We start from the raw sequence: 14,722 nt of genomic DNA, 5'->3' as shown, positions 1-14,722 counted from the left end.
TTGAAATTTGAGCGTTTCGTCCCTGAACTCATACATAGCGCAAGAATGATCAAGGAAAAAAAATCTTAAAAAGCCAAAATCTGGGTATGTGCATTTCGGCTCACGTTATCATTTGTGTTTCAAAAATCAGTCCGCAATATAAGGAACCGATGGTCATTGTAAGAAATTGTGTCTTCTTTCTCTATCTCGAATCGCGAATTTTCCAGGTTTTTCCGTCATGTCTGAGTCACGCACAATAAGTTAAGCTTTAAGACATTAAGTTTCTGGATTATCATATGTCGGAAGGTTAGGTACTCACAGATTTGATGAGTCTGTTGAATGTCTAACTGACTTTGGGACCTGTAAAAAAGTATATCACTAAAGCCGGGTGTTTAGGAAACAAAGACGGAGAAGTGGAGACGTAAAGACGGACGTAAAGCCCAAGCACCATCACATCACAAGTGCAAAGCGTCAAACGGCACGTTTTAGTGAAATTGCATGGAATGTTGAAATAAGGAATTGAAAGAGCAAGGTGCAAGGTAGAAAAACAGTTTCGAGATTAGATTGATTATGATGATTTGATAAGTATAACTGCTCACCTGTGGGCGTCGATGAGTTTTCTCTCCAGCTCGTCTTTATGCTCATTCTGTTGTTAGACACAAATCGCAATGATATAGAGGAAATATATATCATATCCCTCATCGCTTCCTTTTTTTAAACCGTAAAACAGTAGGCCTTCTGACCGGGCTTCCTGTGGCTCGTGCCAGACTCCACACTTTCTCACGGTCATTCTATGAGCACAGGAAACCCGGTGGAAACCTCAGGAGCTAGGTTGCTGTATACCCCTTCTAGATTATTTTGGACTTCCTGTGGTTCTTGTCTAATCCTACTCTTCTTCCTAACAGTTAATCATGGGCACAGAAAACCCGGCAGGAACACGAGGAACAAACGAAAAGCTTTCTAGTTCCCAGGAAAAACAAGTCTGGTTACCTGAATTCCAAGAGTCTTGGCTAACTTTTCTCTTTCATCGCTAAAAAGAATATTAATAAATACTTGTTTTAAGAAATTCATGATTCGAAAGGCGCATATTACTAAATTACTAAAGACTAAATTTTCGTGTGTTTCTTTATCTCATACCAAACTTCGCTATAAATGAAAGAGGCAATATCTAATAAAGAAATGATAACTATTCGTTTATATTGTCATAAAACATACTGTTTTACAATATTTTTATATCAAGAGTCTACACACTAGTTCAGTCTAGCTTTACACTATACCCGCTGGACAGATAAAGAGCGCATAAATACCGTATATATTGTCTCCTTTAGAGACAAATTTATGCGAACACCATCGTGAATCCTCAGAGCTTGGAATAAAACAATGCAAAAAAAAAAAAAAAACCTTGTGAATTCTTCTGGTATTTGCGAACGGTAACCCTTATTGCCTGAAACCGAGTCTGCCGCGTTATGTAAGAGTCTGTAGTGCCTATGTCCAGCGGGCAACGAGGACTATTATTGGGTAGGTCTGTACTTTATGTTGGAACTGGCACTAGCTCTCGAAAACTTATCCTAAATGACATATACATACCGTACGGCTGCGAGTTCTGTGTTGATGGTAGCGAGTTGGTTCTGCAAATCTTCTATTGTAGTTTCGCTAGCTTTAAGCTGTTCTTTTACCTTGGAAAGCTCTTTCTTCAAATCTTCCATCCTATCAAAAAACAAGATATTTATTTGTTCTGTATATTAATTATGAAATCGCTCCTAATATTATCAGTGTATGTTAAAGAGCCCCTGTTAGCCACGCTCTTGTTTGCTTTCTTCGATATCGTAGTAATCGCAAGAGTCGTTGCTACTACTGCGATTCACGCCATAGTCGTTGCTACTACTGCGATTCACGCCATAGTCGTTGCTACTACTGCGATTCACGCCATAGTCGTTGCTACTACTGCGATTCACGCCATAGTCGTTGCTACTACTGCGATTCAAACATAAGACAAACCCTGTGCATGTGGTTGTAGCGATCGCAAGGGTCGTGACGATGTGCTGCGATTCAGACATACAGTAGGATATACGTGTGTCTATGGTCACATGATCGAAAGGGTTGTGACGATATGCTGCGATTCAGACATAGGATATACGTGTGTCTATGGTCACATGATCGAAAGGGTTGTGACGATATGCTGCGATTCAGACATAGGATATACGTGTGTCTATGGTCACATGATCGCAAGGGTCGTGACGATATGCTGCGATTCAGACATAGGATATACGTGTGTCTATGGCCACATGATCGCAAGGGTCGTGACGATATGCTGCGATTCAGACATAGGATATACGTGTGTCTATGGTCACATGATCGCAAGCGTCGTGACGATATGCTGCGATTCAGACATACAGTAGGATATACGTGTGTCTATGGTCACATGATCGCAAGGGTCGTGACGATATGCTGCGATTCAGACATACAGTAGGATATACGTGTGTCTATGGTCACATGATCGAAAGGGTTGTGACGATATGCTGCGATTCAGACAGGATATACGTGTGTCTATGGTCACATGATCGCAAGGGTCGTGACGATATGCTGCGATTCAGACATAGGATATACGTGTGTCTATGGTCACATGATCGCAAGGGTCGTGACGATATGCTGCGATTCAGACATAGGATATACGTGTGTCTATGATCACATGATCGCAAGCGTCGTGACGATATGCTGCGATTCAGACATAGGATATACGTGTGTCTATGGTCACATGATCGCAAGGGTCGTGACGATATGCTGCGATTCAGACATAGGATATACGTGTGTCTATGGTCACATGATCGCAAGCGTCGTTGCGCCTACTGCGATTCAGACATAGGATATAAATGCGTCTAGGTCATAGTGATCGCAAGGGTCGTTGCTACTACTGCGATAAGAACATAAGACGTACCTTGTGTCTATGTCGTCGCTACTGAGTGAAAGATTACCAAGCTTCTGGTAGGCCTTGTCCCGTTCGATCTGCAGTCGCTCACATTCCTCTAAAAAAAATCAAAAGAAAACGAACAAGTTACTTTGCGACGGATTACTGCAAAATACTAAAAAGCCTTCATAAAGTTCACTCCGAGGCGCCAAGAAGAACGTTTACTCCATGGGGTCCAAGAAATAACCCGTGTTACTCGTCAAAACACTCTTGCCCTGCATTGCAACAAGATGTACCAGGAGAACAAAGCAAAGGCGACACAAGGAAACGACAAAAAATAGTGTGCGACACGCGCTACTGTGACAAATTAACACAAGTTTATTTTGAGAAAACAAGCCAATTAGAATCCTACCTTACCTTTCAATTTCTTGACCGTTATAAGTAGTTTTGCTGACCTGCAAAACGTTTAAGCACATTGAGGACTCAGCGCGCTTCATGCCGGATGCAAACACGTCATGATTTCCTTCATGACGGCGCCTTGTCGAGAAAGGCGCGTGCACAAAAAAAAAAAATAATAATAATGATAATAATAATTTTTCATCATCCTTCGCCCTAAGGCGAGTTGGCCTAACAATTTTTAGTTGCCAATTTTTATGTTACCATTTTTTATTTGCTAGTGTAGATAGAGCAAAGTCGGCAATTTTTATGTGGCAACTATTAGTTTATCAAAAGCTAGCAGGTTTGCTTTTTCTCAGCAATTAAAAATTGTCACATGAAAAATTCCTAGTGTAGATGCCAACAAATATAATTGTCAACTAAAAATTGACGGGTGACAAGAGCTATTTAAGCAATTACGGCGATAACGTGGACAACGACAACAGAAAACAATAGAATTGGACTGGGATATAACAGCGACAGGTGTTTTGTCGGACATTTCAGCCATCTTCCATGAAACCAACGGTCAACTCGGACGTTTGCATTGAACACTCCCCTAACTCATTCGCTACTTTATGTTCTTAGTTTATTTTTATCTGTTTCTGGGGTCCCATAAGATCAGGCGGAAAACTGCCTCATCTTGGTCGTGACTTGAAAATTTCCGAGATGAGGAAAGATCAAAGATGTCATTGTACCTCTTTAGAAAAGATCAAAGGTCATGTTATTATACCTTTTTTCCGCGCTTTTCTTCTTTAAGCATATTGAGTTGATTTTCTCTGCAAAAGTGTTCATCTCTTCGTTAAACTGATTCGCTATGACCTGTAATAGAGTACGTAAAACACATTCATGATCGCTGACCGTTAATTGGCCCACAAAAAACAAAATACTTTAAACGCCGTTTAAGGAGTCTGGGTCCTAGTTGTTTGGCTTGTCTCTGGTTACGCCGTCTACCAAAAGAACCCCTTGTTTTCGACCTATACCTCGTGTCTAACGACACCTGGACTGTTGCGCAGATAGGGGACAATAATTGCAATACTTGATACGCAGTCGACCTCCCTCGTGTCTAACTTTGACACCTTGACTGGTGTTCAAAAAGGGGGCATTAATGTAACTACTTGCTACGGTAGTCGACCTACCTCGTGTCTAACTTTGACACATTGACTGGTGTTCAAAAAGGGGGCATTAATGTAACTACTTGCTACGGTAGTCTACCTACGTCGTGTCTAACTTTGACACCTTGACTGGTGTTCAAAAAGGGGGCATTAATGTAACTAATTGCTACGGTAGTCTACCTACCTCATGTCTAACTTTGACACCTTGACTGGTGTTAAAAAAGGGGGCATTAATGTAACTTCTTGCTACAGTAGTCTACCTACCTCATGTCTAACTTTGACACCTTGACTGGTGTTCAAAAAGGGGGCATTAATGTAACTACTTGCTACGGTAGTCTACCTACGTCGTGTCTAACTTTGACACCTTGACTGGTGTTCAAAAAGGGGGCATTAATGTAACTACTTGCTACGGTAGTCGACCTACCTCGTGTCTAACTTTGACACATTGACTGGTGTTCAAAAAGGGGGCATTAATGTAACTACTTGCTACGGTAGTCTACCTACGTCGTGTCTAACTTTGACACCTTGACTGGTGTTAAAAAAGGGGGCATTAATGTAACTACTTGCTACGGTAGTCGACCTACCTCGTGTCTAGCTTTGACACCTTGACTGGTGTTCAAAAAGGGGGCATTAATGTAACTACTTGCTGGGGTAGTCTACCTACGTCGTGTCTAACTTTGACACCTTGACTGGTGTTCAAAAAGGGGCCATTAATGTAACTACTTGCTACGGTAGTCTACCTACGTCGTGTCTAACTTTGACACCTTGACTGGTGTTCAAAAAGGGGGCATTAATGTAACTACTTGCTGGGGTAGTCTACCTACGTCGTGTCTAACTTTGACACCTTGACTGGTGTTCAAAAAGGGGGCATTAATGTAACTACTTGCTACGGTAGTCTACCTACGTCGTGTCTAACTTTGACACCTTGACTGGTGTTCAAAAAGGGGGCATTAATGTAACTACTTGCTACGGTAGTCTACCTACCTCATGTCTAACTTTGACACCTTGACTGGTGTTCAAAAAGGGGGCATCAATGTAACTACTTGCTACGGTAGTCTACCTACCTCGTGTCTAACTTTGACACCTTGACTGGTGTTCAAAAAGGGGGCATTAATGTAACTACTTGCTACGGTAGTCTACCTACCTCGTGTCTAACTTTGACACCTTGACTGGTGTTAAAAAAGGGGGCATTAATGTAACTACTTGCTACGGTAGTCTACCTACGTCGTGTCTAACTTTGACACCTTGACTGGTGTTCAAAAAGGGGGCATTAATGTAACTACTTGCTACGGTAGTCGACCTACCTCGTGTCTAACTTTGACACCTTGACTGGTGTTCAAAAAGGGGCCATTAATGTAACTACTTGCTACGGTAGTCTACCTACCTCATGTCTAACTTTGACACATTGACTGGTGTTCAAAAAGGGGGCATTAATGTAACTACTTGCTGGGGTAGTCTACCTACGTCGTTTCTAACTTTGACACCTTGACTGGTGTTCAAAAAGGGGGCATTAATGTAACTACTTGCTACGGTAGTCTACCTACGTCGTGTCTAACTTTGACACCTTGACTGGTGTTCAAAAAGGGGGCATTAATGTAACTACTTGCTACGGTAGTCTACCTACGTCGTGTCTAACTTTGACACATTGACTGGTGTTCAAAAAGGGGGCATTAATGTAACTACTTGCTACGGTAGTCTACCTACCTCGTGTCTAACTTTGACACCTTGACTGGTGTTCAAAAAGGGGGCATTAATGTAACTACTTGCTGGGGTAGTCCACCTACGTCGTGTCTAACTTTGACACCTTGACTGGTGTTCAAAAAGGGGGCATTAATGTAACTACTTGCTACGGTAGTCTACCTACGTCGTGTCTAACTTTGACACCTTGACTGGTGTTAAAAAAGGGGGCATTAATGTAACTACTTGCTACGGTAGTCTACCTACGTCGTGTCTAACTTTGACACCTTGACTGGTGTTCAAAAAGGGGGCATTAATGTAACTACTTGCTGGGGTAGTCTACCTACGTCGTGTCTAACTTTGACACCTTGACTGGTGTTCAAAAAGGGGGCATTAATGTAACTACTTGCTACGGTAGTCTACCTACCTCGTGTCTAACTTTGACACCTTGACTGGTGTTAAAAAAGGGGGCATTAATGTAACTACTTGCTACGGTAGTCTACCTACGTCGTGTCTAACTTTGACACCTTGACTGGTGTTCAAAAAGGGGGCATTAATGTAACTACTTGCTACGGTAGTCGACCTACCTCGTGTCTAACTTTGACACCTTGACTGGTGTTCAAAAAGGGGGCAATAATGTAACTACTTGCTACGGTAGTCTACCTACGTCGTGTCTAACTTTGACACCTTGACTGATGTTCAAAAAGGGGGCATTAATGTAACTACTTGCTGGGGTAGTCTACCTACGTCGTGTCTAACTTTGACACCTTGACTGGTGTTCAAAAAGGGGGCATTAATGTAACTACTTGCTGGGGTAGTCTACCTACGTCGTGTCTAACTTTGACACCTTGACTGGTGTTCAAAAAGGGGCCATTAATGTAACTACTTGCTGGGGTAGTCTACCTACGTCGTGTCTAACTTTGACACCTTGACTGGTGTTCAAAAAGGGGCCATTAATGTAACTACTTGCTACGGTAGTCTACCTACCTCATGTCTAACTTTGACACCTTGACTGGTGTTCAAAAAGGGGGCATTAATGTAACTACTTGCTGGGGTAGTCTACCTACGTCGTGTCTAACTTTGACACCTTGACTGGTGTTCAAAAAGGGGGCATTAATGTAACTACTTGCTGGGGTAGTCTACCTACCTCGTGTCTAACTTTGACACATTGACTGGTGTTCAAAAAGGGGGCATTAATGTAACTACTTGCTGGGGTAGTCTACCTACCTCGTGTCTAACTTTGACACCTTGACTGGTGTTCAAAAAGGGGGCATTAATGTAACTACTTGCTGGGGTAGTCTACCTACGTCGTGTCTAACTTTGACACCTTGACTGGTGTTCAAAAAGGGGGCATTAATGTAACTACTTGCTACGGTAGTCTACCTACCTCATGTCTAACTTTGACACCTTGACTGGTGTTCAAAAAGGGGGCATTAATGTAACTACTTGCTGGGGTAGTCTACCTACGTCGTGTCTAACTTTGACACCTTGACTGGTGTTCAAAAAGGGGGCATTAATGTAACTACTTGCTACGGTAGTCTACCTACCTCGTGTCTAACTTTGACACCTTGACTGGTGTTCAAAAAGGGGCCATTAATGTAACTACTTGCTGGGGTAGTCTACCTACCTCATGTCTAACTTTGACACCTTGACTGGTGTTCAAAAAGGGGGCATTAATGTAACTACTTGCTACGGTAGTCTACCTACGTCGTGTCTAACTTTGACACCTTGACTGGTGTTCAAAAAGGGGCCATTAATGTAACTACTTGCTACGGTAGTCTACCTACGTCGTGTCTAACTTTGACACCTTGACTGGTGTTCAAAAAGGGGGCAATAATGTAACTACTTGCTACGGTAGTCTACCTACGTCGTGTCTAACTTTGACACCTTGACTGGTGTTCAAAAAGGGGGCAATAATGTAACTACTTGCTACGGTAGTCTACCTACCTCATGTCTAACTTTGACACCTTGACTGGTGTTCAAAAAGGGGGCATTAATGTAACTACTTGCTGGGGTAGTCTACCTACGTCGTGTCTAACTTTGACACCTTGACTGGTGTTCAAAAAGGGGGCATTAATGTAACTACTTGCTACGGTAGTCTACCTACGTCGTGTCTAACTTTGACACCTTGACTGGTGTTCAAAAAGGGGGCATTAATGTAACTACTTGCTACGGTAGTCTACCTACGTCGTGTCTAACTTTGACACATTGACTGGTGTCCAAAAAGGGGGCATTAATGTAACTACTTGCTACGGTAGTCTACCTACCTCGTGTCTAACTTTGACACCTTGACTGGTGTTCAAAAAGGGGGCATTAATGTAACTACTTGCTGGGGTAGTCTACCTACGTCGTGTCTAACTTTGACACCTTGACTGGTGTTCAAAAAGGGGGCATTAATGTAACTACTTGCTACGGTAGTCTACCTACGTCGTGTCTAACTTTGACACCTTGACTGGTGTTAAAAAAGGGGGCATTAATGTAACTACTTGCTACGGTAGTCTACCTACGTCGTGTCTAACTTTGACACCTTGACTGGTGTTCAAAAAGGGGGCATTAATGTAACTACTTGCTGGGGTAGTCTACCTACGTCGTGTCTAACTTTGACACCTTGACTGGTGTTCAAAAAGGGGGCATTAATGTAACTACTTGCTACGGTAGTCTACCTACCTCGTGTCTAACTTTGACACCTTGACTGGTGTTAAAAAAGGGGGCATTAATGTAACTACTTGCTACGGTAGTCTACCTACGTCGTGTCTAACTTTGACACCTTGACTGGTGTTCAAAAAGGGGGCATTAATGTAACTACTTGCTACGGTAGTCGACCTACCTCATGTCTAACTTTGACACCTTGACTGGTGTTCAAAAAGGGGGCATTAATGTAACTACTTGCTGGGGTAGTCTACCTACGCCGTGTCTAACTTTGACACCTTGACTGGTGTTCAAAAAGGGGGCATTAATGTAACTACTTGCTACGGTAGTCTACCTACGTCGTGTCTAACTTTGACACCTTGACTGGTGTTCAAAAAGGGGGCATTAATGTAACTACTTGCTGGGGTAGTCTACCTACCTCGTGTCTAACTTTGACACCTTGACTGGTGTTCAAAAAGGGGCCATTAATGTAACTACTTGCTACGGTAGTCTACCTACGTCGTGTCTAACTTTGACACCTTGACTGGTGTTCAAAAAGGGGCCATTAATGTAACTACTTGCTACGGTAGTCTACCTACCTCATGTCTAACTTTGACACCTTGACTGGTGTTCAAAAAGGGGGCATTAATGTAACTACTTGCTGGGGTAGTCTACCTACGTCGTGTCTAACTTTGACACCTTGACTGGTGTTAAAAAAGGGGGCATTAATGTAACTACTTGCTACGGTAGTCTACCTACGTCGTGTCTAACTTTGACACCTTGACTGGTGTTCAAAAAGGGAGCATTAATGTAACTACTTGCTACGGTAGTCGACCTACCTCGTGTCTAACTTTGACACCTTGACTGGTGTTCAAAAAGGGGGCAATAATGTAACTACTTGCTGGGGTAGTCTACCTACCTCATGTCTAACTTTGACACCTTGACTGGTGTTCAAAAAGGGGGCATTAATGTAACTACTTGCTGGGGTAGTCTACCTACCTCGTGTCTAACTTTGACACATTGACTGGTGTTCAAAAAGGGGGTATTAATGTAACTACTTGCTGGGGTAGTCTACCTACCTCGTGTCTAACTTTGACACCTTGACTGGTGTTCAAAAAGGGGGCATTAATGTAACTACTTGCTGGGGTAGTCTACCTACGTCGTGTCTAACTTTGACACCTTGACTGGTGTTCAAAAAGGGGGCATTAATGTAACTACTTGCTACGGTAGTCTACCTACCTCATGTCTAACTTTGACACCTTGACTGGTGTTCAAAAAGGGGGCATTAATGTAACTACTTGCTGGGGTAGTCTACCTACGCCGTGTCTAACTTTGACACCTTGACTGGTGTTCAAAAAGGGGGCATTAATGTAACTACTTGCTGGGGTAGTCTACCTACCTCGTGTCTAACTTTGACACCTTGACTGGTGTTCAAAAAGGGGCCATTAATGTAACTACTTGCTACGGTAGTCTACCTACGTCGTGTCTAACTTTGACACCTTGACTGGTGTTCAAAAAGGGGCCATTAATGTAACTACTTGCTACGGTAGTCTACCTACCTCATGTCTAACTTTGACACCTTGACTGGTGTTCAAAAAGGGGGCATTAATGTAACTACTTGCTGGGGTAGTCTACCTACGTCGTGTCTAACTTTGACACCTTGACTGGTGTTAAAAAAGGGGGCATTAATGTAACTACTTGCTACGGTAGCCTACCTACGTCGTGTCTAACTTTGACACCTTGACTGGTGTTCAAAAAGGGAGCATTAATGTAACTACTTGCTACGGTAGTCGACCTACCTCGTGTCTAACTTTGACACCTTGACTGGTGTTCAAAAAGGGGGCAATAATGTAACTACTTGCTGGGGTAGTCTACCTACCTCATGTCTAACTTTGACACCTTGACTGGTGTTCAAAAAGGGGGCATTAATGTAACTACTTGCTGGGGTAGTCTACCTACCTCGTGTCTAACTTTGACACATTGACTGGTGTTCAAAAAGGGGGTATTAATGTAACTACTTGCTGGGGTAGTCTACCTACCTCGTGTCTAACTTTGACACCTTGACTGGTGTTCAAAAAGGGGGCATTAATGTAACTACTTGCTGGGGTAGTCTACCTACGTCGTGTCTAACTTTGACACCTTGACTGGTGTTCAAAAAGGGGGCATTAATGTAACTACTTGCTACGGTAGTCTACCTACCTCATGTCTAACTTTGACACCTTGACTGGTGTTCAAATAGGGGGCATTAATGTAACTACTTGCTGGGGTAGTCTACCTACGCCGTGTCTAACTTTGACACCTTGACTGGTGTTCAAAAAGGGGGCATTAATGTAACTACTTGCTACGGTAGTCTACCTACGTCGTGTCTAACTTTGACACCTTGACTGGTGTTCAAAAAGGGGCCATTAATGTAACTACTTGCTGGGGTAGTCTACCTACCTCATGTCTAACTTTGACACCTTGACTGGTGTTCAAAAAGGGGGCATTAATGTAACTACTTGCTACGGTAGTCTACCTACGTCGTGTCTAACTTTGACACCTTGACTGGTGTTCAAAAAGGGGCCATTAATGTAACTACTTGCTACGGTAGTCTACCTACGTCGTGTCTAACTTTGACACCTTGACTGGTGTTCAAAAAGGGGGCAATAATGTAACTACTTGCTACGGTAGTCTACCTACCTCGTGTCTAACTTTGACACCTTGACTGGTGTTCAAAAAGGGGGCAATAATGTAACTACTTGCTACGGTAGTCTACCTACCTCATGTCTAACTTTGACACCTTGACTGGTGTTCAAAAAGGGGGCAATAATGTAACTACTTGCTACGGTAGTCTACCTACCTCGTGTCTAACTTTGACACCTTGACTGGTGTTCAAAAAGGGGGCATTAATGTAACTACTTGCTGGGGTAGTCTACCTACGTCGTGTCCAACTTTGACACCTTGACTGGTGTTCAAAAAGGGGGCATTAATGTAACTACTTGCTACGGTAGTCTACCTACGTCGTGTCTAACTTTGACACCTTGACTGGTGTTCAAAAAGGGGGCATTAATGTAACTACTTGCTGGGGTAGTCTACCTACGTCGTGTCTAACTTTGACACCTTGACTGGTGTTCAAAAAGGGGGCATTAATGTAACTACTTGCTACGGTAGTCTACCTACCTCGTGTCTAACTTTGACACCTTGACTGGTGTTCAAAAAGGAGCCATTAATGTAACTACTTGCTACGGTAGTCTACCTACGTCGTGTCTAACTTTGACACCTTGACTGGTGTTCAAAAAGGGGGCAATAATGTAACTACTTGCTACGGTAGTCTACATACCTCGTGTCTAACTTTGACACCTTGACTGGTGTTCAAAAAGGGGGCAATAATGTAACTACTTGCTGGGGTAGTCTACCTACGCCGTGTCTAACTTTGACACCTTGACTGGTGTTCAAAAAGGGGGCATTAATGTAACTACTTGCTACGGTAGTCTACCTACGTCGTGTCTAACTTTGACACCTTGACTGGTGTTCAAAAAGGGGGCATTAATGTAACTACTTGCTGGGGTAGTCTACCTACCTCATGTCTAACTTTGACACCTTGACTGGTGTTCAAAAAGGGGGCATTAATGTAACTACTTGCTGGGGTAGTCTACCTACCTCGTGTCTAACTTTGACACATTGACTGGTGTTCAAAAAGGGGGTATTAATGTAACTACTTGCTGGGGTAGTCTACCTACCTCGTGTCTAACTTTGACACCTTGACTGGTGTTCAAAAAGGGGGCATTAATGTAACTACTTGCTGGGGTAGTCTACCTACGTCGTGTCTAACTTTGACACCTTGACTGGTGTTCAAAAAGGGGGCATTAATGTAACTACTTGCTACGGTAGTCTACCTACCTCATGTCTAACTTTGACACCTTGACTGGTGTTCAAAAAAGGGGCATTAATGTAACTACTTGCTGGGGTAGTCTACCTACGCCGTGTCTAACTTTGACACCTTGACTGGTGTTCAAAAAGGGGGCATTAATGTAACTACTTGCTACGGTAGTCTACCTACGTCGTGTCTAACTTTGACACCTTGACTGGTGTTCAAAAAGGGGCCATTAATGTAACTACTTGCTGGGGTAGTCTACCTACCTCATGTCTAACTTTGACACCTTGACTGGTGTTCAAAAAGGGGGCATTAATGTAACTACTTGCTACGGTAGTCTACCTACGTCGTGTCTAACTTTGACACCTTGACTGGTGTTCAAAAAGGGGCCATTAATGTAACTACTTGCTACGGTAGTCTACCTACGTCGTGTCTAACTTTGACACCTTGACTGGTGTTCAAAAAGGGGGCAATAATGTAACTACTTGCTACGGTAGTCTACCTACCTCGTGTCTAACTTTGACACCTTGACTGGTGTTCAAAAAGGGGGCAATAATGTAACTACTTGCTACGGTAGTCTACCTACCTCATGTCTAACTTTGACACCTTGACTGGTGTTCAAAAAGGGGGCAATAATGTAACTACTTGCTACGGTAGTCTACCTACCTCGTGTCTAACTTTGACACCTTGACTGGTGTTCAAAAAGGGGGCATTAATGTAACTACTTGCTGGGGTAGTCTACCTACGTCGTGTCTAACTTTGACACCTTGACTGGTGTTCAAAAAGGGGGCATTAATGTAACTACTTGCTACGGTAGTCTACCTACGTCGTGTCTAACTTTGACACCTTGACTGGTGTTCAAAAAAGGGGCATTAATGTAACTACTTGCTGGGGTAGTCTACCTAAGTCGTGTCTAACTTTGACACCTTGACTGGTGTTCAAAAAGGGGGCATTAATGTAACTACTTGCTACGGTAGTCTACCTACCTCGTGTCTAACTTTGACACCTTGACTGGTGTTCAAAAAGGAGCCATTAATGTAACTACTTGCTACGGTAGTCTACCTACGTCGTGTCTAACTTTGACACCTTGACTGGTGTTCAAAAAGGGGGCAATAATGTAACTACTTGCTACGGTAGTCTACATACCTCGTGTCTAACTTTGACACCTTGACTGGTGTTCAAAAAGGGGGCAATAATGTAACTACTTGCTACGGTAGTCTACCTACCTCATGTCTAACTTTGACACCTTGACTGGTGTTCAAAAAGGGGGCAATAATGTAACTACTTGCTACAGTAGTCTACCTACTGTGTAGTGTCTAACTTTGACACCTTGACTGGTGTTCAAAAAGGGGGCATTAATGTAACTACTTGCTGGGGTAGTCTACCTACGTCGTGTCTAACTTTGACACCTTGACTGGTGTTCAAAAAGGGGGCATTAATGTAACTACTTGCTGGGGTAGTCTACCTACCTCATGTCTAACTTTGACACCTTGACTGGTGTTCAAAAAGGGGGCATTAATGTAACTACTTGCTGGGGTAGTCTACCTACCTCGTGTCTAACTTTGACACCTTGACTGGTGTTCAAAAAGGGGGCATTAATGTAACTACTTGCTGGGGTAGTCTACCTACCTCGTGTCTAACTTTGACACCTTGACTGGTGTTCAAAAAGGGGGCATTAATGTAACTACTTGCTACGGTAGTCTACCTACCTCGTGTCTAACTTTGACACCTTGACTGGTGTTCAAAAAGGGGGCATTAATGTAACTACTTGCTACGGTAGTCTACCTACGTCGTGTCTAACTTTGACACCTTGGCTGGTGTTCAAAAAGGGGGCATTAATGTAACTACTTGCTGGGGTAGTCTACCTACCTCGTGTCTAACTTTGACACCTTGACTGGTGTTCAAAAAGGGGGCATTAATGTAACTACTTGCTACGGTAGTCTACCTACGTCGTGTCTAACTTTGACACCTTGACTGGTGTTCAAAAAGGGGGCATTAATGTAACTACTTGCTGGGGTAGTCTACCTACGTCGTGTCTAACTTTGACACCTTGACTGGTGTTCAAAAAGGGGGCATTAATGTAACTACTTGCTACGGTAGTCTACCTACCTCGTGTCTAACTTTGACACCTTG

General features: G+C 43.0%; 1 protein-coding gene across 1 annotated transcript in view; it reads right to left on the bottom strand.

Annotated features, from left to right (window-relative positions):
• LOC5512957 (inositol 1,4,5-triphosphate receptor associated 2) overlaps positions 1-14,722 on the bottom strand; it is a 44,377-nt gene that overhangs the window by 14,306 nt on the left and 15,349 nt on the right. The window contains exons 19-25 of the mRNA XM_048722504.1: positions 4,050-4,138; positions 3,302-3,339; positions 2,915-3,002; positions 1,567-1,686; positions 970-1,009; positions 579-625; positions 299-339 (exon numbers count right to left, since the gene is read on the bottom strand). Coding sequence (XP_048578461.1) covers positions 299-339; positions 579-625; positions 970-1,009; positions 1,567-1,686; positions 2,915-3,002; positions 3,302-3,339; positions 4,050-4,138 — 463 coding nt within the window. The remainder of the gene's footprint in view (positions 1-298; positions 340-578; positions 626-969; positions 1,010-1,566; positions 1,687-2,914; positions 3,003-3,301; positions 3,340-4,049; positions 4,139-14,722) is intronic.

Source organism: Nematostella vectensis, chromosome 15, assembly GCF_932526225.1.
Source record: "Nematostella vectensis chromosome 15, jaNemVect1.1, whole genome shotgun sequence".
In the NCBI taxonomy this organism is placed as follows: domain Eukaryota; kingdom Metazoa; phylum Cnidaria; class Anthozoa; order Actiniaria; family Edwardsiidae; genus Nematostella; species Nematostella vectensis.
The sequence above is the reverse complement of the archived record's forward strand: the minus strand, read 5'-3'. Positions and strand labels throughout refer to the sequence as shown.